This window comes from Ornithodoros turicata, unplaced genomic scaffold (genome assembly GCF_037126465.1).
Source record: "Ornithodoros turicata isolate Travis unplaced genomic scaffold, ASM3712646v1 ctg00000746.1, whole genome shotgun sequence".
NCBI classification, from domain to species: Eukaryota; Metazoa; Arthropoda; class Arachnida; order Ixodida; family Argasidae; genus Ornithodoros; species Ornithodoros turicata.
The window spans coordinates 728,983-752,741 of record NW_026999400.1 but is presented as its reverse complement, the minus strand read 5'-3'; the positions used below and the strand labels follow the sequence as shown (position 1 = coordinate 752,741).

The 23,759-nt window shown below is 46.6% G+C and overlaps 1 protein-coding gene and 2 long non-coding RNA genes across 4 annotated transcripts; 1 reads left to right on the top strand and 2 right to left on the bottom strand.

The window, feature by feature from the left end:
* Nucleotides 1–1,291: 1,291 nt before the first annotated feature.
* On the bottom strand, nucleotides 1,292–7,354 carry LOC135374836 (uncharacterized). The gene is made up of 3 exons (XR_010417126.1): nucleotides 7,324–7,354; nucleotides 1,789–2,991; nucleotides 1,292–1,368 (listed from the first exon to the last, which is right to left on the bottom strand). It is a non-coding gene; the product is annotated as an uncharacterized LOC135374836 (long non-coding RNA).
* Nucleotides 7,355–8,651: 1,297 nt separating this feature from the next.
* Nucleotides 8,652–16,437, top strand: LOC135374771 (uncharacterized). Of its 2 annotated transcripts, XR_010417115.1 has the most exons (4): nucleotides 8,652–8,682; nucleotides 13,010–14,212; nucleotides 14,673–15,311; nucleotides 15,384–16,437. It is a non-coding gene; the product is annotated as an uncharacterized LOC135374771 (long non-coding RNA). The 2 variants fall into 2 exon arrangements; XR_010417114.1 differs by lacking the exon at nucleotides 8,652–8,682 and having other exon boundaries at nucleotides 12,820–14,212.
* Nucleotides 16,438–17,863: 1,426 nt separating this feature from the next.
* LOC135374789 (tigger transposable element-derived protein 4-like) lies at nucleotides 17,864–18,304 on the bottom strand. The gene has a single exon (XM_064607719.1). The coding sequence runs from the start codon at nucleotides 18,302–18,304 to the stop codon at nucleotides 17,864–17,866; it is 441 nt and encodes a 146-aa protein (XP_064463789.1).
* Between the last annotated feature and the right edge of the window lie 5,455 nt (nucleotides 18,305–23,759).

Below are 23,759 nucleotides of genomic sequence, written 5' to 3'. Positions count from 1 at the left end.
ATGAGGTTCTGTAAAACCGACAGAGGTTCGCTATACTGAGTGCATTCAGGTGGTTCTTCCTCTCGAGCGAAACTGGAAAGCGTCTGAAGTTTCACCGCTTCCCCAGGCCAGAGCCGTAATACACGGCAGACTGCCGGACTTATCAGCGTCTGTCCCTACCTTCGAAGATTGCAAACACACGTCTCCTAAGCCGTGGACTGAGGAAATGGAAAAGACGCAACAATTAGCGGCATGGCAGGATTCAACCGTGCGATCAATCACAATTATTAAACTTTGTGGAACACCAAAAGATTGGCATTTCTCGACGGGACAACACTTTGACACGTGGACCCAATGGAAAGCCGCCTTTCTTAAGCAGTTTCACGACACACTCACGATTGTAGAGTGGCAAACTAGAATTGCAGATAGGAAGCAAAGACAGCAAGAAACGCTCCACCGGTACAGTTTTTCAAAGTTGCGACTTCTGGCACGAGGTCCGGTAAGCCTCTCAGACAAGCACAAGATCGACTACTTATTGCAAGGAGTTAATGACCAAATGTTAGTGGCATCAATATGTGAGCAACGACCAAAGACTATCGATGACTTTATCGAAATCGTCCCGGAGCTCGATAACACTTTAGCTCACGTGAAAACACGCAGTGGACATACCGCGACGCATCAAATGCCTCGAACTTCGACAGGTACAGTTAGTACAGCTAGCGCGCCGGGTCGACAAGTAACTCCACGTCCTGAAGGACAAGAACAGGTCCAGCCAGGCGCTAGGCGCCGCATCACAGCATTACCTGCGACGCAACAAGAATCACGTTATGCAGTTATCTCGGAGAAGTATAGAGCACCAGCTTTTCGCCGAGGACAAGCCATTAATGAAGGAGTTGCAAACAGAAAGGGCACTTGGCGGCACATTGCCCACAGCAACAAGCAACAGCACAAGACGGCACAAACTTCCCACCCCCAACGTTACAGTAGTAAGTACTGGACTCTCACGGTGCACAACGCCCAACTGGCCTGAACACGATTTAATTGGCAATTAGAGCTAATTGGGACCCCCCACATTAATCAGCACCCTCCAGGGAGCCACCACACTAATTGGGGAAAGTCTAACTCGTGTCCAGACCAGCTGAGCGTTGTGCACCGTGAGAGTCCATAAAAAATAAAAAAATAGATAGAAATAGAGTGGAGAGAAGGAGTTTAATTGAAGATCAACGGCGCCATCTTGAAGAAAGCGGTCCGGAAAGGCCGCTGACCGTCGCTGGGTGACGGAGCACAGAAGCAGGTTGCAAAGCATCGCAGTTATGACCACCAGTTCCGGACATCCTGTGACGTCAGCTGTGACGTCATCACGGCATGTCTGGGCAAGTTAGGACAGCTCTGGGCATGCAAGGAGAAAAACACTCGTAATACAGAGGCTGGAAAAGCAAGAGTACGCAAACCATCAATAGCTAACAACAAAAAAAATTAGTTACACAACAAATGAGCCCACCAGAACAGGAGCGCAGAACCATGCGACTGCTCCATCCGAGAGGAAGGCAGAAACTGACTCGTAATGGTTTTTGTCCTGTATAAACCCCGCAGCTGCATCCCCTAGCGGTTACTTTCTCAACTAATCTCACAACAAAATTATTAAGAATCACGCCAGCGCTACTCCTGGTCCCAAGGCAGAAGATGATAGAAAATGGCGGGAATGCCCGGACAACAGCAACCAGCACCCGACGTGCACGGGCACGAAAATCGCAAACAAAGCGGGAACAAAGTTGGCGAAATCATTAGTTACACAACAAATCACCTCACCACAGTAGGAGCGCAGACCGATGCGACTGCTCTCGTCGACAGCCAGGGATCAAGTGACGACGGAGCGAACGACCGCACGTCTTCTCCCAACGAGAGCCAGAGGTGGACTGACGTAAGCGCCACTCTACGGGTGCTACGCATGCGCGCGCTCCTAGCGCCCTCTGCTCCACCCGACCGCGCATGCGCGCGCGCGCGCGCTCGTAGCGCCCTCTGCGCGCTCCTACCGCCACCTGCGAGAGGCTAAGAGAGAAGAGCATTCCTGCGCCCCCTGCTGGCCGTTCTCATTGGTCGTGAGGCTAAGTGAGAAGAGCATTCCTGCGCCCCCTGCTGGCAGTTCTCATTGGTCCAGACATCATCCTATTGTCTCAGGGCTACACTGTTTTTTTTTTTCCACTAATGCTCCTTTGGTCAATCTGCAGTGAAGCCACGGTATGACGTCATCATGCACCTGCGTGGCTCAAGGACGCGTGCGCTCTAGCAGGGGACCTATTATTTATTGAATCACTATCCCAAGATTATTTCCTTTATTCTTCTATAACCATTGCATAGGAAACTATTGCAGAAGAGCACCATGCATGAAAACTGATCGTAGGAATTCCAAAGTCTTACTAAATGAGACTTGCAAAAGAACAAAACATCCTAACATGTAACTCCATCAACGGCTAATAAGAGGACTAGGCACTTAACAAATCAACGCGCGCAGAACTCAGGGCAGCACTATCGTCAAGACGACAATGTTCCTTGTCAAAAAAGACAAAATACAAAGCGTTAACAAAGGAAAGCATGCATATCGGGGCATGTCAGGACACGTCAGGACAAATTCGCACGACTGTTGGGCAACAGAGGAAAACGAACACTTGAACAGAGTGAAAAAGGCACTCACCATCATTTTTCCCGTTCACAGCATTCCCTCATTGTAAATCCGCTCGTCACAAAATCCACCTGCATCGTCGAACACCATTCACCAGTGACGAACCATACATCCACACCCCATCAGAGGCAGACAGAACCCCACCTAAGCTACGCTCTTCCACTGACGGCCAACGCCAGGATCATAATTACCGTGTCTACACCCGTCAGTGTCCAAGAGAGAAGTGAATCCTTGCGCCCCCTGCAGGCCAGTCTCATTGGTCGTGTCGGCATCCTATTGTCTCAGGGCTACACAGTTTTTTTTCCACTAATGCTCCTCTAGACAAGGTCAACCTGAAACAATAGTCTCTCGGTATGCGGTCATCATGCAGGTGCGTGGCTCAAGGACGCGTACGCTCTAGACAGGGCACCTGTTATTTATTGAATCACTATCCCTAGATTATTTCCTTTATTCTACTATAATGATTGCGTAGGGAACTATTGCAGAAAAACACCATAGACAAGAGGAGATTGTAGCATTTCATTCTCAAAGTCTTACTGTACAGGAAAAAAAAAATAGTTCAGCAAGTCATAAAGTCACACACCTGTCCCCCTCGCGGTTACTCTCTGAACTAAATGAATCGCAAAATTATTAAGAATTGCTCTACTCCCATTCAAGGCAGCACTATCGTCAAGAATATGCCTTGTACAAAAGGAAAAAAACTACATGCAGAAGGAAAGCATGTCAGAACAAGCCCAGGCATGTCAGCACATGCTTGTCAGACAAGGGGGGAAAAAGCGAAAAGAAACAAAGAAGGAAACCAGCATCAAACTATTTCTTCTTATTCAAAAACAGTGCTCATCATAAATCTGCCCAGGACAATACACACTATTTTTCTATTGCCACACTTTTTTCCAGTAACGGTCAATGCATTGCTACAGACTGCGTGACGTCATCACATCCTGTCTGAAGAAGAAGAACACACCGGCAAAGACTCCTATTATTTATTGAATCGCAAGATTATTTCCTTTGTCCTACTCTTAATGACATTGATTCTCTCATTAAAATTCAACAAAAAAGCACCCCGCATATTATCGATTTTCACCCCAAAGGCTCATCATGGTAATTAGAATTACAGTAAACTGCCACTGCTCTTTTAAAATAATAAGTGAGACCACTCAACATCACCTCCAGGCTTATGTAATACATGACCCTTTCTATGCTCATACATTCGTTGTCTGAGGCTACACCTGCGAGCAAAAAAGGCGCGGAAGCCGGGTGGGCAAAGTTCCATTCACGCATGGCGAGCAAAAAGGTGCGAAAGCACAAGACAGAACGCCTTTACGGGAACACGATAGCATTCCTATACTATATTAATGATTATTGCATTGCAGTTTAGAAAAACTACAACTAAACTATAATTTTAGGAGCCCAACTTTCTATGGAAACTATAATTGCCCTATTACTTGGATCGCTACTAATGAAGCGCTCCAATTTTTTCTCTCTTCCCATTTCAGCCTTGTCATGCAGGGAAGCAGACTCATATCCAAAATAATTAATTTACACTGAGGGTGCCGTGCTTCAGGAATTCCTATCCTGCGCTCAGATGCAAGCATTTCTTCACGGATACCTTTAACAGCTGACTTCCTCAACATATCGAACACCCAACAAAATCAAACAAACAATCAGAGAAACCTTCTTCTCAGCTGCACCATGCGACTTTCTTCTGCGTAAAATCGGTGATTTGAAGAAGAGAGCAGCGAAAAATTGTGCGCGCTTGTGCTCGACCTGAAGCATATGCCAATAAACCAAGAAAAAGGCACTCATGTCTGGTATCTGATAGTGCCACATACACAGACGCATTGCCCTTGCGTAAAGAAAGCACAGGACACGGATACACAAATTTCCTTAGGTGAGCAGGGAAAAGGCTTAAGACCTCAGGTCACCACACATCGCCACGCGGCTAACACAACATGACACCAACAACATACTAGCGGCGGGAAGAACTGCAACACTGCTAAACAAGTCCAGACATGCCACGATGACGTCACAAATCAGGGGAAAAAAAAGCACACGCATGCACGCACAGAGGACAACGCATTAAACACACGGAGCGCTCAGGAATAATCGTAGCGTTACCGCACATTGCTACGAAGCTCAACGTCTAACACAAGACGGCAGCAACAAGATATTAGCGAAGGGTAAAAATTGCAACACTACCGAACAAGTCCAGACATGCGACATCGCATACAAAACACTGCTCATCGGGGAAAAGGCCTAAGCCCGCGGCGGATCATCATAGAGCATACACAACTTCATTTTTCTATTTCGCGTAAACTAAACGCGGTCTGCTTGGAAAACGACGTACAAATTTTCTTAAGGAGCAGAGAAATATATCTACTCCGTGCTCAGATACCAGCATTTCTGCTCAAAAATCTGCAAAATTAAGCACTGCTTACTTCGTCAAGATATCGAACAAAATCAAACAAACAACCCCACTTCAACTGGTACAACACTATTCAGCTTTTACGCAGGAGGCTTTGTTCTACATAAAAAGTAGAGAAAATAAGAAAAGAGCAGCGAAAAATTACACGCATTTGCGCTCCAATAGCTGTAACTGCAAGAAACCGTAGCGCACGCCAATAAACTGAGAAAAAGACACTCATGTCTGGTATCTGATAGTGCCACATACACAGCCGCATTACCCTTGCGTAAAGAAAGCACAGGACAGGGATACACAAATTTCCTTAGGTGAGCAGGGAAAAGGCTTAAGACCTCAGGTCACCTCACATCGCCACGCGGCTAGCACAACATGACACCAACAACATACTAGTGGCGGGAAGAACTGCAACACTGCTAAACAAGTCCAGACATGCCACGATGACGTCACAAATCAGGGGAAAAAAAGCACACGCACGCACGCACAGAGTACAACGCATTAAACACACGGTGCGCTCAGGAATAATCGTAGCGTTACCGCACGTCGCTACGAAGCTCAACGTCTAACACAAGACGACACCAACAAGATATTAAAGGGTAAAAATTGCAACACTACTGAACAAGTCCAGACATGCGACATCGCATACAAAACACTGCTCATCGGGGAAAAGGGCTAAGCCTGCGGCGGATCATCATAGAGCATACACAACTTCATTTTTCTATCTCGCGTAAACTAAACGCGGTCTGCTTGGAAAACGACGTACAAATTTTCTTAAGGAGCGGAGAAATATATCTACTCCGTGCTCAGATACCAGCATTTCTGCTCAAAAACCTGCAAAATTAAGCACTGCTTACTTCGTCAAGATATCGAACAAAATCAAACAAACAACCCCACTTCCACTCATAGAACACTATTCAGCTTTTACGCAGGAGGCTTTCTTCTACATAAAAGTAGAGAAAATAAGAAAAGAGCAGCGAAATATTACACGCACTTTTGCTCGCATAGCTATAAGAGAGAAAAATAAAATAAAATATCGACACACACGCTAATAAACTGTGACAAAGACACCCATTTCTGCTATCAGATAATTATTGCATAATGCTAAATACTCATTTGCATTGTCCCTTCGTGAAGAAAGCACAGGACAGGGATACACAATTTATCTTAAGCGAGCAGGGAAAGTCACTTCTGCTCGAACAGCTTAATACCATAAAGTCTGAATTTTTGCAAAGCAAATAAAGCTTGAACAGCGCTACGAACGTGACAGGCACATACTAACAAACAAACAAACACTTCTTCGAGTCTGTATTATCTTTAAAAAATAACGAAAGCACACAAAAAAAAATCAAATCGGCTAGGTAGCCTACCAGACGTTGTGCCTTAAAGTTGGCTGCATGAAATGCGCGGAAGCATGCTGTGAAGCCAACTTGCGGTTTTGCTGGATGCACATGAAGTCAGATTCCAATTGGAAATCGCGCTAAGGACGTGCCAAACGTGGAATTTTCGCAAAATTAATCACAATACCTGGAATTCTGTTCATTTTAGCGGGAATGCTGGCGCTTATGCTCTATTATTCGAAATTTTCGAATATTCGAATTTCTCGATTATCAAATTTTCGAATACGAATAGGGTTCGAATATCAACAATATTCCAACGATATCCGAAATTTCGAATATTCGTACACCTCTAGTGAATACTGACACTCATCAACATATAACAAAAAACAAACAAACAAATCCCTTTCTGATGAACTCTCCTCTGCCGAGCGGCTTTCTCCTGCTCTACCTGGATGCTGACTTTTCCCCCCCTCACCAACATTATGAGTAAAAGCAGTGAAAGAAGAAAAGAACCGCGAAAAATTACACGCATTTGTGTCACAGGACAGGGATACACAAATTTCCTTAAGTGAGCAGGGAAAAGGCTTAAGTCGTACCGCTCAGGAATAATCGGAGAATCGCCGCTTATCGCTAGGCGGATAGCGCTTGAACAGCGCTACGAACGTGACAGATACATACTAACAAACAAACAAACAAACAAACAACAGCAGGACCGGCGTCGGGCACTCATAAAATACCCTGCCCAAAACAAAGACTTCACCAGGTTCGCGAGGCAATTCCATTAAAAACGCTCGACCTATCCTACAGATAGCAATGCAAACGCGACTGCCCTTATTTTTTAAAACCACTATTTCACGCAATAGTACATAAATGTATCACTCGTGTCACACGAAAAGGCAAACACTTACCTGTCAAGTGGGGTCCCAGCGCGTGCGCGCGCGCGCACATACACACACACACACTAACATTTTCACACTCACAAACACAAAGTCTATTTTCACAACCACATAAATCCATATTATTCCTCAGGTCAATAATTATCCTGCCATCGCCAAAAGACGGCACAGACATGTATGCTTACGCAAGACAATCGGTCCTCGTTCCGGATGTAATAGGATATCGCCACTCGGCCGGCGCGAACCAATAAAGAAAGAAAGGAATCCATGTTCGCTACGAAGAAAACGGTGCCGTGCTTCTACGCAGCGATCATTATAGAGACGCGTAAATGTGAACATCATTCGCTACACACTGTAGCTCTAATCATTTTTAAACCAAACCAAACCGTGTTCATAGGTCTTCACTAAATAGGTGAGCCGATAATGACTCAAAATAAAATAAAATAAAATAATCATTCCATCATCGCTGGCTGCAAGCTTGGGTACCCAACAGAGCAGCGCGCCTTGGGCTGACCTTACACACCCGAAGCCTTTTCTGAATACAATCTGCCAGCGCTGGAATAAAAGATTTATCGCGAGGGTACTACGATGTCAGCTCTGTTGCTGTTTAAGTGATAAAACAGTGCGCTTACTCGGGCAATCGCGCGCGTCCAAACCGCGAGAACGGGTCCGCGTTGCGCTCGCGCCGCGGGGAATCGCGCACGTCGCGAGTCCAAACCGCGAGACCGGGCCCGCGCGTGCGCTTCGCGGTTCGGGCGCACTGTTTTATCACTTAAACAGCAACAGAGCTGACATCGTAGTACCCTCGCGATAAATCTTTTATTCCAGCGCCGGCAGATTGTATTCAGAAAAGGCTTCGGGTGTGTAAGGTCAGCCCAAGGCGCGCTGCTCTGTTGGGTACCCAAGCTTGCAGCCAGCGATGATGGAATGATTATTTTATTTTATTTTATTTTGAGTCATTATCGGCTCACCTATTTAGTGAAGACCTATGAACACGGTTTGGTTTGGTTTAAAAATGATTAGAGCTACAGTGTGTAGCGAATGATGTTCACATTTACGCGTCTCTATAATGATCGCTGCGTAGAAGCACGGCACCGTTTTCTTCGTAGCGAACATGCATTCCTTTCTTTCTTTATTGGTTCGCGCCGGCCGAGTGGCGATATCCTATTACATCCGGAACGAGGACCGATTGTCTTGCGTAAGCATACATGTCTGTGCCGTCTTTTGGCGATGGCAGGATAATTATTGACCTGAGGAATAATATGGATTTATGTGGTTGTGAAAATAGACTTTGTGTTTGTGAGTGTGAAAATGTTAGTGTGTGTGTGTGTATGTGCGCGCGCGCGCACGCGCTGGGACCCCACTTGACAGGTAAGTGTTTGCCTTTTCGTGTGACACGAGTGATACATTTATGTACTATTGCGTGAAATAGTGGTTTTAAAAAATAAGGGCAGTCGCGTTTGCATTGCTATCTGTAGGATAGGTCGAGCGTTTTTAATGGAATTGCCTCGCGAACCTGGTGAAGTCTTTGTTTTGGGCAGGGTATTTTATGAGTGCCCGACGCCGGTCCTGCTGTTGTTTGTTTGTTTGTTTGTTAGTATGTATCTGTCACGTTCGTAGCGCTGTTCAAGCGCTATCCGCCTAGCGATAAGCGGCGATTCTCCGATTATTCCTGAGCGGTACGACTTAAGCCTTTTCCCTGCTCACTTAAGGAAATTTGTGTATCCCTGTCCTGTGACACAAATGCGTGTAATTTTTCGCGGTTCTTTTCTTCTTTCACTGCTTTTACTCATAATGTTGGTGAGGGGGGGAAAAGTCAGCATCCAGGTAGAGCAGGAGAAAGCCGCTCGGCAGAGGAGAGTTCTTCAGAAAGGGATTTGTTTGTTTGTTTTTTGTTATATGTTGATGAGTGTCAGTATTCACTAGAGGTGTACGAATATTCGAAATTTCGGATATCGTTGGAATATTGTTGATATTCGAACCCTATTCGTATTCGAAAATTTGATAATCGAGAAATTCGAATATTCGAAAATTTCGAATAATAGAGCACAAGCGCCAGCATTCCCGCTAAAATGAACAGAATTCCAGGTATTGTGATTAATTTTGCGAAAATTCCACGTTTGGCACGTCCTTAGCGCGATTTCCAATTGGAATCTGACTTCATGTGCATCCAGCAAAACCGCAAGTTGGCTTCACAGCATGCTTCCGCGCATTTCATGCAGCCAACTTTAAGGCACAACGTCTGGTAGGCTACCTAGCCGATTTGATTTTTTTTGTGTGCTTTCGTTATTTTTTAAAGATAATACAGACTCGAAGAAGTGTTTGTTTGTTTGTTAGTATGTGCCTGTCACGTTCGTAGCGCTGTTCAAGCTTTATTTGCTTTGCAAAAATTCAGACTTTATGGTATTAAGCTGTTCGAGCAGAAGTGACTTTCCCTGCTCGCTTAAGATAAATTGTGTATCCCTGTCCTGTGCTTTCTTCACGAAGGGACAATGCAAATGAGTATTTAGCATTATGCAATAATTATCTGATAGCAGAAATGGGTGTCTTTGTCACAGTTTATTAGCGTGTGTGTCGATATTTTATTTTATTTTTCTCTCTTATAGCTATGCGAGCAAAAGTGCGTGTAATATTTCGCTGCTCTTTTCTTATTTTCTCTACTTTTATGTAGAAGAAAGCCTCCTGCGTAAAAGCTGAATAGTGTTCTATGAGTGGAAGTGGGGTTGTTTGTTTGATTTTGTTCGATATCTTGACGAAGTAAGCAGTGCTTAATTTTGCAGGTTTTTGAGCAGAAATGCTGGTATCTGAGCACGGAGTAGATATATTTCTCTGCTCCTTAAGAAAATTTGTACGTCGTTTTCCAAGCAGACCGCGTTTAGTTTACGCGAGATAGAAAAATGAAGTTGTGTATGCTCTATGATGATCCGCCGCAGGCTTAGCCCTTTTCCCCGATGAGCAGTGTTTTGTATGCGATGTCGCATGTCTGGACTTGTTCAGTAGTGTTGCAATTTTTACCCTTTAATATCTTGTTGGTGTCGTCTTGTGTTAGACGTTGAGCTTCGTAGCGACGTGCGGTAACGCTACGATTATTCCTGAGCGCACCGTGTGTTTAATGCGTTGTACTCTGTGCGTGCGTGCGTGTGCTTTTTTTCCCCTGATTTGTGACGTCATCGTGGCATGTCTGGACTTGTTTAGCAGTGTTGCAGTTCTTCCCGCCACTAGTATGTTGTTGGTGTCATGTTGTGCTAGCCGCGTGGCGATGTGAGGTGACCTGAGGTCTTAAGCCTTTTCCCTGCTCACCTAAGGAAATTTGTGTATCCCTGTCCTGTGCTTTCTTTACGCAAGGGTAATGCGGCTGTGTATGTGGCACTATCAGATACCAGACATGAGTGTCTTTTTCTCAGTTTATTGGCGTGCGCTACGGTTTCTTGCAGTTACAGCTATTGGAGCGCAAATGCGTGTAATTTTTCGCTGCTCTTTTCTTATTTTCTCTACTTTTTATGTAGAACAAAGCCTCCTGCGTAAAAGCTGAATAGTGTTGTACCAGTTGAAGTGGGGTTGTTTGTTTGATTTTGTTCGATATCTTGACGAAGTAAGCAGTGCTTAATTTTGCAGATTTTTGAGCAGAAATGCTGGTATCTGAGCACGGAGTAGATATATTTCTCTGCTCCTTAAGAAAATTTGTACGTCGTTTTCCAAGCAGACCGCGTTTAGTTTACGCGAAATAGAAAAATGAAGTTGTGTATGCTCTATGATGATCCGCCGCGGGCTTAGGCCTTTTCCCCGATGAGCAGTGTTTTGTATGCGATGTCGCATGTCTGGACTTGTTCGGTAGTGTTGCAATTTTTACCCTTCGCTAATATCTTGTTGCTGCCGTCTTGTGTTAGACGTTGAGCTTCGTAGCAATGTGCGGTAACGCTACGATTATTCCTGAGCGCTCCGTGTGTTTAATGCGTTGTCCTCTGTGCGTGCATGCGTGTGCTTTTTTCCCCCCTGATTTGTGACGTCATCGTGGCATGTCTGGACTTGTTTAGCAGTGTTGCAGTTCTTCCCGCCGCTAGTATGTTGTTGGTGTCATGTTGTGTTAGCCGCGTGGCGATGTGTGGTGACCTGAGGTCTTAAGCCTTTTCCCTGCTCACCTAAGGAAATTTGTGTATCCGTGTCCTGTGCTTTCTTTACGCAAGGGCAATGCGTCTGTGTATGTGGCACTATCAGATACCAGACATGAGTGCCTTTTTCTTGGTTTATTGGCATATGCTTCAGGTCGAGCACAAGCGCGCACAATTTTTCGCTGCTCTCTTCTTCAAATCACCGATTTTACGCAGAAGAAAGTCGCATGGTGCAGCTGAGAAGAGGGTTTCTCTGATTGTTTGTTTGATTTTGTTGGGTGTTCGATATGTTGAGGAAGTCAGCTGTTAAAGGTATCCGTGAAGAAATGCTTGCATCTGAGCGCAGGATAGGAATTCCTGAAGCACGGCACCCTCAGTGTAAATTAATTATTTTGGATATGAGTCTGCTTCCCTGCATGACAAGGCTGAAATGGGAAGAGAGAAAAAATTGGAGCGCTTCATTAGTAGCGATCCAAGTAATAGGGCAATTATAGTTTCCATAGAAAGTTGGGCTCCTAAAATTATAGTTTAGTTGTAGTTTTTCTAAACTGCAATGCAATAATCATTAATATAGTATAGGAATGCTATCGTGTTCCCGTAAAGGCGTTCTGTCTTGTGCTTTCGCACCTTTTTGCTCGCCATGCGTGAATGGAACTTTGCCCACCCGGCTTCCGCGCCTTTTTTGCTCGCAGGTGTAGCCTCAGACAACGAATGTATGAGCATAGAAAGGGTCATGTATTACATAAGCCTGGAGGTGATGTTGAGTGGTCTCACTTATTATTTTAAAAGAGCAGTGGCAGTTTACTGTAATTCTAATTACCATGATGAGCCTTTGGGGTGAAAATCGATAATATGCGGGGTGCTTTTTTGTTGAATTTTAATGAGAGAATCAATGTCATTAAGAGTAGGACAAAGGAAATAATCTTGCGATTCAATAAATAATAGGAGTCTTTGCCGGTGTCTTCTTCTTCTTCAGACAGGATGTGATGACGTCACGCAGTCTGTAGCAATGCATTGACCGTTACTGGAAAAAAGTGTGGCAATAGAAAAATAGTGTGTATTGTCCTGGGCAGATTTATGATGAGCACTGTTTTTGAATACGAAGAAATAGTTTGATGCTGGTTTCCTTCTTTGTTTCTTTTCGCTTTTTCCCCCCTTGTCTGACAAGCATGTGCTGACATGCCTGGGCTTGTTCTGACATGCTTTCCTTCTGCATGTAGTTTTTTTCCTTTTGTACAAGGCATATTCTTGACGATAGTGCTGCCTTGAATGGGAGTAGAGCAATTCTTAATAATTTTGCGATTCATTTAGTTCAGAGAGTAACCGCGAGGGGGACAGGTGTGTGACTTTATGACTTGCTGAACCATTTTTTTTTTCCTGTACAGTAAGACTTTGAGAATGAAATGCTACAATCTCCTCTTGTCTATGGTGTTTTTCTGCAATAGTTCCCTACGCAATCATTGTAGTAGAATAAAGGAAATAATCTAGGGATAGTGATTCAATAAATAACAGGTGCCCTGTCTAGAGCGTACGCGTCCTTGAGCCACGCACCTGCATGATGACCGCATACCGAGAGACTATTGTTTCAGGTTGACCTTGTCTAGAGGAGCATTAGTGGAAAAAAAACTGTGTAGCCCTGAGACAATAGGATGCCGACACGACCAATGAGACTGGCCTGCAGGGGGCGCAAGGATTCACTTCTCTCTTGGACACTGACGGGTGTAGACACGGTAATTATGATCCTGGCGTTGGCCGTCAGTGGAAGAGCGTAGCTTAGGTGGGGTTCTGTCTGCCTCTGATGGGGTGTGGATGTATGGTTCGTCACTGGTGAATGGTGTTCGACGATGCAGGTGGATTTTGTGACGAGCGGATTTACAATGAGGGAATGCTGTGAACGGGAAAAATGATGGTGAGTGCCTTTTTCACTCTGTTCAAGTGTTCGTTTTCCTCTGTTGCCCAACAGTCGTGCGAATTTGTCCTGACGTGTCCTGACATGCCCCGATATGCATGCTTTCCTTTGTTAACGCTTTGTATTTTGTCTTTTTTGACAAGGAACATTGTCGTCTTGACGATAGTGCTGCCCTGAGTTCTGCGCGCGTTGATTTGTTAAGTGCCTAGTCCTCTTATTAGCCGTTGATGGAGTTACATGTTAGGATGTTTTGTTCTTTTGCAAGTCTCATTTAGTAAGACTTTGGAATTCCTACGATCAGTTTTCATGCATGGTGCTCTTCTGCAATAGTTTCCTATGCAATGGTTATAGAAGAATAAAGGAAATAATCTTGGGATAGTGATTCAATAAATAATAGGTCCCCTGCTAGAGCGCACGCGTCCTTGAGCCACGCAGGTGCATGATGACGTCATACCGTGGCTTCACTGCAGATTGACCAAAGGAGCATTAGTGGAAAAAAAAAAACAGTGTAGCCCTGAGACAATAGGATGATGTCTGGACCAATGAGAACTGCCAGCAGGGGGCGCAGGAATGCTCTTCTCACTTAGCCTCACGACCAATGAGAACGGCCAGCAGGGGGCGCAGGAATGCTCTTCTCTCTTAGCCTCTCGCAGGTGGCGGTAGGAGCGCGCAGAGGGCGCTACGAGCGCGCGCGCGCGCGCATGCGCGGTCGGGTGGAGCAGAGGGCGCTAGGAGCGCGCGCATGCGTAGCACCCGTAGAGTGGCGCTTACGTCAGTCCACCTCTGGCTCTCGTTGGGAGAAGACGTGCGGTCGTTCGCTCCGTCGTCACTTGATCCCTGGCTGTCGACGAGAGCAGTCGCATCGGTCTGCACTCCTACTGTGGTGAGGTGATTTGTTGTGTAACTGATGATTTCGCCAACTTTGTTCCCGCTTTGTTTGCGATTTTCGTGCCCGTGCACGTCGGGTGCTGGTTGCTGTTGTCCGGGCATTCCCGCCATTTTCTATCATCTTCTGCCTTGGGACCGGGAGTAGCGCTGGCGTGATTCTTAATAATTTTGTTGTGAGATTAGTTGAGAAAGTAACCGCTAGGGGGTGCAGCTGCGGGGTTTATACAGGACAAAAACCATTACGAGTCAGTTTCTGCCTGCCTCTCGGATGGAGCAGTCGCATGGTTCTGCGCTCCTGTTCTGGTGGGCTCATTTGTTGTGTAACTAATTTTTTTTGTTGTTAGCTATTGTTGTTTGTTGTTAGCTATTGTTGTTTGTTGTTAGCTATTGTTGTTTGTTGTTAGGGTGTTTGTCCAGCATCTGTATTACGAGTGTTTTTCTCCTTGCATGCCCAGAGCTGTCCTAACTTGCCCAGACATGCCGTGATGACGTCACAGCTGACGTCACAGGATGTCCGGAACTGGTGGTCATAGCTGCGATGCTTTGCAACCTGCTTCTGTGCTCCGTCACCCAGCGACGGTCAGCGGCCTTTCCGGACCGCTTTCTTCAAGATGGCGCCGTTGATCTTCAATTAAACTCCTTCTCTCCACTCTATTTCTATCTATTTTTTTATTTTTTATGGACTCTCACGGTGCACAACGCTCAGCTGGTCTGGACACGAGTTAGACTTTCCCCAATTAGTGTGGTGGCTCCCTGGAGGGTGCTGATTAATGTGGGGGGTCCCAATTAGCTCTAATTGCCAATTAAATCGTGTTCAGGCCAGTTGGGCGTTGTGCACCGTGAGAGTCCAGTACTTACTACTCGTTACCAGCTTGTCACACTCATATGCTGGAAGGATCACAAGTCTTTTGTCCGATGGTACCAACCAACATAGAAGGATATGGCTCCGTTCATGCCTTCCGGGACAGTGGCTCCAAGTTGACCATCATTTCAGACATCATCGCCACTAACAGACCAGTAACTCCATGGAATGGACCCCCTTGTCTGTAGTTGGTGGTGGACACGTTACTCCTGTAGGGACTACGCCCATCACGGTAACCATTGCAGGAATATCAGGAACCGTAGAAGCAGCTATCCTTCACCATAACATTTTGCCCTTCATTCAGGGTGAATATTGGTTCCTAGCCGCCCAAGCAGAACTTCACGTCAAACCGCCCCACCCTTCAGAAATACGTCACCCACCGTCTGGAACTGCCATACTCTGCGAGGAGAAACTAGTTCCCAAAACGCTCCACGCAGTTGTTTTACAGTTACCAGCTTTGGGCATATTCACCGAATCACCTAGCGCAGGACAAAGGACTCCGCTCCGAACACATTTTCCCAGCGGAGAAGACAGAGTGGACAAAACTAAACTGCTTAGTGCATGGGCCAGCTGAGTCAAATGAGTTAGCTACCGAAGACAGTCCACCGCTCTCTGAAGTCAAATTCGGAGCACAGTTGTCAACAGACGAGCAAGACAAGCTCATAGCAGTTTTGAACAAGCATACAAATGCTTTCGCCAGAAGTGACGACGACCTCGGTCTCTACACGGCCACTGAGCACACAATTCAGCTCGTTGAAGGACACCAGCCCTACAGCCTTACAAGAACCAGTTAAAGACATATGCTCGAAAATGGCTCACGGATCCAAAGGCCTCTACACAGTTCTCGAAAAGAGAACACCATACACCTACAAGATGGTATGCATAAACCCAAGCTCACCAAGAAGCAAGTCGGAACAACGTATAGCCCATATCAGCCAAATCAAGCCTTAGAAGGCACCCTATCAAGACCCCTTCTTGTTCCGCCACACAAACCAACAAGACGAAAGCGACGACGGAAGGAAGTCCCCGGCACCTCCATGAACAAAGCCGGCAACCTCCACAAAAGGGACATCGTATACGTGGACGACTCCAACCAATCTCATAAACGAGAACTCTACTGTGACTTTGTGTGACTAACTTGTGTTAGTTTTCGTAATTTTAAAGGGTTTATTTTGTTTTATGCCGAGAGGGCTCGTCAATTTTTCAAGAAGGGTAGGATGTGAGTATGGAAGCAGCGCAAGCGTAGAAGACGACGACTCGAGAAGACGAGCGCGTGATACAACCAAGTGTAAATTCAATCCACACCATCTTGGCGAATGTAAGTCGTAGAATAAAGAGGCGTTTACTTCGACGCCTGTTGTTCCCCCAGCCGTAGCCCCACACTGCTGAGTGCGTTGAGCCCTTGTTGAGTGCGCTGAGTGCTTGTTGAGTGATTGTTGCCGAGTGTTGATTGTTGCTGAGTGAGTGCGTTGCTGAGTGGGCGACAGTACCGCGACCGGTACGAGAGCGTGTATGCTGGTTGTCGCCAGAGTAGTGCCAGGGAGGACCATCATGAAGCAGGTAGAGGCCAGAAAGTGAACTTGCCGTGATCTCCCTGCGGGTCCCGGGTGCGACTTGCCTGCCAGAAGGTGGTTCGCTGCTGGATTGCCGAAAAATTTATGGTGACGAATGGCCGAATTACGCCGAACATGGTGTTCGTTGTTCGGGTCACCAATTGTAGAGGATGTGGTGGTCTTCTACACGCGTCCTGACCGGCGACGATGGAATGTCCCAGCGGGCAGATGGACGTGTCCTCACGCTAGGACGGTGCCGGTAGAACTGGCTGCCAGGCGCAGTGGCGTGCGGCAGCAGAGGCACGTCGTCATCGTCGTCCACGGCCGCCACATATATACAAATGTGATGTAAACTTTATATCAAAGAAATAGTAAGGTGTGAGAGGCTGAAGAATACTTATATAATAGTTTTACACTTTTGATTGCAAGCAACCTGCTGGACAAAGGCCAATGATGGGTGAACAAAATTACCAACGATGCCCAAACCTGTCAGTAGCGTCCCATTTCACCCCGAATTGTGGGTTCAAAGATAGCACCCAATCCTTGCCCCCCCCCCCCCAAATGCAGGAAAATTTTAAATTTCCTGAGGAAAGCTTTAACACTAAATCTGTCCAAAGCATTCAAAAAGGGTACAGGAATAAACACACGTCATTGTCCATCGTCACAGAATAAATTATCGTTATTTGCACGAATTAATTGTTGATGGACAGGGTGGCATCGGGTATAACCTGAATGGTCAGACCATTTTATAATATTAAATACAATCTGTCACTGCAGCACACCATACCTGCAATCCTTGCATTTTCGTTGGATGACAGCTGAAAACAGTGTGGGTCACCACTATGTCTTGTGTGCTATCCCTGCACCTTCACTCGTGCACCAGCCTTCCTTCCTCTCGTGTTACACCCACCGAAGCGAAGCAGTGACTCCCTATCCTGCATGACTTTTCCGACTCGAGCATCCTTTTCCCCGTTCCTACACTCGAAAAATTTGACACAATCCTGAAACCACGTGGTTCACACACCAATCACACAAACAAGCGGGAGAGCTGCAGACCATGCAGCAGACGACGCTGCCGGCGATTTTCTCCAAATGAGGTTTGAGCATGACGTCATACACAATGTCCAATCGGGTGGAGGTGCATTCCTCCCGGCAAACGCTTGTGTCGATCTTGACATGTCCCGGGCAACTGTCCACTATAAACAAGACCTTCCGCTTGTTTTTAGCCATGTTACGGTCGAGAACGCGGACGTAATCCTCGAAGATTGCAGCTGTAGATGACATCTTTCAGCAGCCGTGCATTTTGGAAGCACACAGGATTCTTCGACTTGCCAATGACGAGGAAAGGCAATTTCTCTTCTCCAGTTGCGTTCGCTCCAAACAGAATCATAATCCGGTGCTTCCGCTGCTTTGCACCCGCGGATGCGTCTCCCTTTGTTGTGTTGGTCCGTCTCGGCAGCATGTTGTAAAAGAGGGCAGCCTCATCTAGCTTAAAAATGTATCTGTCACTGTTGATCTTCTGCAGTTCGGCAAGTCTGTGGTTACTCCAGTTTAGGGCGGCCTCACAATCGGCCGCCCCGCCTTCCCCATGCAGCGTCTTCGAGACCACGTTGTTCCTTTTCTTGTACCTGTCAAGCCATTCGTTGCTCACAGAGAAGTCGGTGTATCCCATTTGCAGAGCTAGACACCCAGCTTTGCCCCAGACACTGGAAGGTTCGTTACTCCAGCACTTTTCAGGCAGAGTAAGAGTGCTGCTTCAACCTCAGGAAACTTTAGTTTCGCATGTTTTTCCTCGTGCTTGAGAAGCTTTGGTGTAAAGCGTCGAAAATACGTGCCCTGTTCTTCACAATTGTAGACAGCGTTGAAGGACGAATCCCAAATTCCTTGGCAATGGTGATCTTGCTCCGGCTACCTCTATTGACTTCGTTGATTACGGCGACCTCTCGTTCGAGGGTTAGCGCCTTGCACCTTTTTGCTCCGCCATTTTGTTAGACGTCCACCACGGCGTCCGTTTCGCGATGCAAGAAACTTTCGACTTAACCGAGATTTTGAGATATGCAAGTTTGTGTTAACGGGGTATTACTGTATTTTAAGTGGTCCCTCCATGTACGGTAAGTTCACGTTTGTAGAGAACGTGTTGAGGAACCTAAATGACGTCGTGGACAAGCCACCGTCGCAAATATTGTACGTGCAGAAATATGCTTTACCGAGCGTGCAAGACGAATCTGGGGACAGTAAAGTTTACCAAGAAGCTACCACGAGAGTGGGACATGTCGCACGCTACACTCGTCGTCGATGGCCACATGACTACGCTGGAGGTTACCGATCTTTTTATTCGGGGTTCTCACCACGCCAACGCGTCTATCTTCTTACTCGTTCAAAACATCTTTTTCAACCTGTAGCCATTCTAGAACTATATCGAACAACACCAGTTACGTCGCCCTGTGGCGCACCGTGTGCAGCGTCCACCAGATGGAACATTTTGGGCAACAGCGATTTGGTAGGAAAAGATTGGAGTATTTTTAGACGCATATAAACAAGCGATGTCGTCGCCCCACGATTATTTACTCGTGGATCTTCACAACTATGCGCACGAGGATCACAGGTTGCGTAGCAATGTCTTTCCGGGAGAACGTCAATACATCTACGCTCCAAAATGAACCTCGGTCCTAACCTCACTTTACTCAACGTGCTGTCCACTCTATCCCCACCGCGTCGTCGCGACTTCTTGAGACGTTCTTCCTCGTCCGACATGAAACACATTTCCGAAATTTATATCAATGTATTGAACGGAAAGGTCTTGTTGGCTACAGATACGTTCGTGCATTTGAAGAAGCACAAATGCTTCTTACATCGGCTCGCCTACAAAAAGATTCACAAAAATCTGCAACGTTTGAAGTACAACTTGTCTCAGCAGCGAGGACAGGGCATTCTTTCGGCGGTGGTTCCTCTCCTGCTTTGCGCCGTTTTGAACTTTTCTGACGCCCCGTCCAATGGCCAATAGAATTTAAGTGACTGGCTCCATCGGAAACATTCTTTCCTCGAAGGAGAGTGACGACGTCAAAGTGAAACTCATGCTGCAAGCACTCTATCGCATACTCAAGCAGTACGGATTTTATCCCTGCGACAATAAAAACACGACGTCCGACGCTACAAATGACTTTGACTATTTAGCGGCAGGCTATAAAGAAGTCCTTCGACAGCCGCCACAGCGCTAAGATTCCAGATGTGCAAGTCGGGGACTTCGTCATGGTTCGGACAGGCCTTCCTGGTGCCCAGACATCGTTAATTGGCCCTGTACAAGTGGTGCAGACTGCACACAAACAAGGGATACTAAAGACAATCGCCTACAACCATCCCAATGGGCACTTTCGCCTAGCTACCATCGGCAACGTCTTCAAATATTATCACAGGAGTGATGATCAAGCCCCCCCCCCCCCGCCTATGTAGCCATCAAGGGAAGGACGAGGGAACACGAGGAGAAAAAGAGGAGAATAAAGTGATTCGAGGCCGTTGCCATATGGCGGGTTCTAGCCCACCAAGGCGCGTTTATATGAAGGCGACATAAGTCGACTAGGCGAGATAGGTCGATCTCCCCTCTCCATGTAAACCCGCCTACATCGACCTAAAGGGGACGTCGACGCAGCAGAAATAAGTCGCTACGTTGGGGTAGACCAGACGACTGGAGTCGTCTCACCTTTGCCATGTAAACCGGGCAAGTCGACTGTGCCGACGGTTTCCGCTACATCACAACCGTATCTGCCGCTGTGCTCCGCCCGCAACACAGAAAATAAACATGGCGATGGACACGGTTGACGTTCCCGCCGGTGCAAGCGTTTCAAGCCAGCAGCGTTGTGTATGGACGGAGCAAAACAAGACTCGTTCCATGTGTACATTTATTGACTGGGACTTGGTAGAACACTTTCATAGTTATGGGCGCAGTGAAGGAAGTCACACACTGATAAATCAGTGTGCAATTGCAAAGTGACCACTTTAGTGCCTTGGCGGAGCTGTCATCGACTGAGTCGACTGAATTGCCCGGCGCACTAAGGCGCATCGCTTCCTGCCATGTAAACCGTCCCAAGTCGATCTTTGCGATCAGTCGACTATTGCTTTCAGTCGACGTATGCACCCATGTAAACGCGCCTAGTTGCCATAGTTGCTCCTCCCTCCAGAGCTTGACGAAGAGGAAGTGGAAAGGGTCGTCTCCAAATTAAAACTTATTTCCTGGGATCACGAGGGTTGTATCTCTGCCTCGTGCAAGCCCATCAGGCACTCCTCCATTTACGAACTCGTCGATTATATGTTGCAACGTAAGACGGGGATGAAACCTTCCTGGTTCCCCAAATTCTCGAAACTATTGCGCCTGATTTCCCTGTCCATATCTCGCGAGCCTCAGCAGCAACAGCAGCAGCAGCAAGCCTCAATCGTGTGGACAAGTTATGGAGGGAAATGAGAAACCAGAGGGGGTCCGGGGGGAGTGGACTGCTATAGAAAAGCGCGTCAGTTGAGCAACACCTTGATGCCTACACCTTGATGCCTACACTCTTTACCATGAGTAAGAGAAACTTTAATACGAAATGCATCATAAACGATGTGTGGCAAATTGATCTCGCCGGCTTTTCAAGGTACAAGAGGTTCAATGGTGTCTACTGCTACATTGTCATAGCCATACATTCCCACTCACATTTTCTGCACACCCTCCCGCTAAAGGCGAAATGTCCTGCCAAAATGAAAAAGGCCTTGATACTACTTTTTCGGGGAGGTAATGTTCCTACACGCATCTTTTGCGAGAGAGGAGGGTAATTCTACAACAAGACCGTCAAGCTGCACCTTACATGAAAGAAGGTCTTCATGTGTTCCCACTTCTCTCCTTTAATCAAAGCTTCACAAGCCGAACGAGTCATAAGGACTTTACACAACAGAATATTCCATTACTTTAGGGTAACCGGAAAAATACCACTTCGTTTCCGCGCTTCGCAAAATCGTGCGTGACTACAACACCACCAAACACAGAACATTGGGCATCTGCCCGTCCAAAGTCACTTCCGAAAATGAATTGGAACTGTTCAATAAAATAAATGGGAAGCGTCGTACCCTCCGTGAAAAAGAAGCTCAAATTTGGGGATAATGTGAGGGTCCTACTGCACAGAAAAGGTTTTCAAAACAGCTCGGAAGAGAGTTGGTAGCCTCAGATTTACACCGTATCCCGCCTGACAGACACTTCCCCTCCCGTCGTGCATCTGGAAGATTATCAGGGTAAGGAAGTGGACAGATCTTTCTACCCAGAGGAGGTACTCGTCGTAACCCGCGGCGCCAACCAGCCTTGGCCAGTAACGAAAGTGCTGAGAAAGAAGAAAGTGAACGGTCAAAGCAGAGAACACAACAGTTGGGTTCCGAGCAGCGACGTAGACAAGATTGGGAAATGAGGTGAAACATCTACATCCACCTCCTCTCGAATGCCAGTATGGATATGTTTCCATCGTATAAACTCAATGCCTTCACAGTAGCTTTCGATAGTCCGCTTCAACTCTAGGATCGTTATAAAGTCGGCCTGATGAATGTGAGCATAAGCAACGATTTTTTAAATATCGGATATGAAAAGTACGATGTGAAAATCGAGGTCTCTTTTGAAGACACGGTCGAAACTGGGAGAACTTTTCGTGCCACCACAGATCTTGAGAGGGATTTGGGAAAAGCCCGTTTGGAATTTAATGTTTCTTTCGCGGACAATAAATCGCGATACGACTTCATCTTACCTGAAGACGTGACCTCGTGGAATTGCAGCCTCGTCTCGCTCAGGCACTCGATGCGACGCTCGCATCGCGCGAAGCAGGTCGTGCAGTGAAGCCTCCCAAAATGAGCGAACGCGAAGCCACCTCCATCTTATTGGAGCAGGCCGCACCCATTGCTTCCGGTGACGTCACTTTGAATTCGGAAACCACATCCCTCCGTAACACATTCAACCAGTATTTCCAGTCGCACAAGTTGGACGCCTAGCTAGAATTCGCGGATAACATCTAGTCTATGAAAACGCCGAAAGAGTTGCACATTACAGAACCCTTTTTAAAGCTGCTACGGTGCACGCGCGTCGACGGACACGAAGAAACTATGCATCTCTCTCCCTCTAATTCGTCAATTTTTTTCACGATCAAAACGAAATCCGTCAATCTTTGCAAGCACATCGGCCTCCTGGCTATTATGCTTCACCCCAAGCACTCCTGGATGTGATAAACGAGCATGCTTGCGAACGCGCGCGCTTCACCTTCAACTGAGCTGAACGGAAATGTAAAATCCGGTTTTCTGAGGGCACCACCACCTTAAACCTTTCTGAGTACCAGGCCGTACTTTTGTGCTTCGAATCATGTACCGTATTCGCGGGGGAGGACGATACCACGAGCTCCGCGGAGGTACTCCTGGAACCCCCGTTTCACAACGTAATCATTTACGCGGATATCGTGGAACCCACCTACGTGGGGAGCGGAAAAAAATCCGATATGAAAAATACTACCCTTTTATTGCGAGAAGCACGTCGTCACCTACACGTTGGATAACACCCAGTATTTTAACCTGTCTCAATTCGAAATTCCCTCAGTGACGATTGTCCTCGTTAATGAAACGGGAAGACGTTTACCGTTGTGACCCAAAGGTAGAACCAATTTAACGTTGCGCTTTAAATATGTACCGTAATTCCCCCATAATGATTCCCATGTATACGGGATCCCCTTTCCAACGAGGAGGCGGCGTGTTGAGCAAGATATCTAAGTTTCTCGTACCCATCTGGCAACAAATAAAACCAATGGCCAAGAAAACATTCAAGCGCAAAGCGCAAAGCGCTTGAAAGGCGCAGTAAAAAAGACGGCCATTACAACGGGGCGAGACGTGTTGGATTCAATGCAGGGCTCTGGAAAGAACAATGGAAAGAAACGTCGTAAAGGACATGAAAAGGCGCCGAAACACGATGCACCTCCAGATATCTTTGGTTCGGCGTGAGGGTCACACACCCGGTACGCTCCGGCCATGATGTCAGTGAAAGACAGAAACAGGCTGAACGGTCACCCCTCTGTCTAACGAGTGACGTGATGATCTTCTAGCCCCCTTCTGCTCAATACGGAGTGGAAGATACT

Coding starts and splice junctions, on each gene's coding strand:
- LOC135374789 (XM_064607719.1), bottom strand. CDS start 18,304: ATGGGATACACCGACTTCTCTGTGAGCAACGAATGGCTTGACAGGTAC.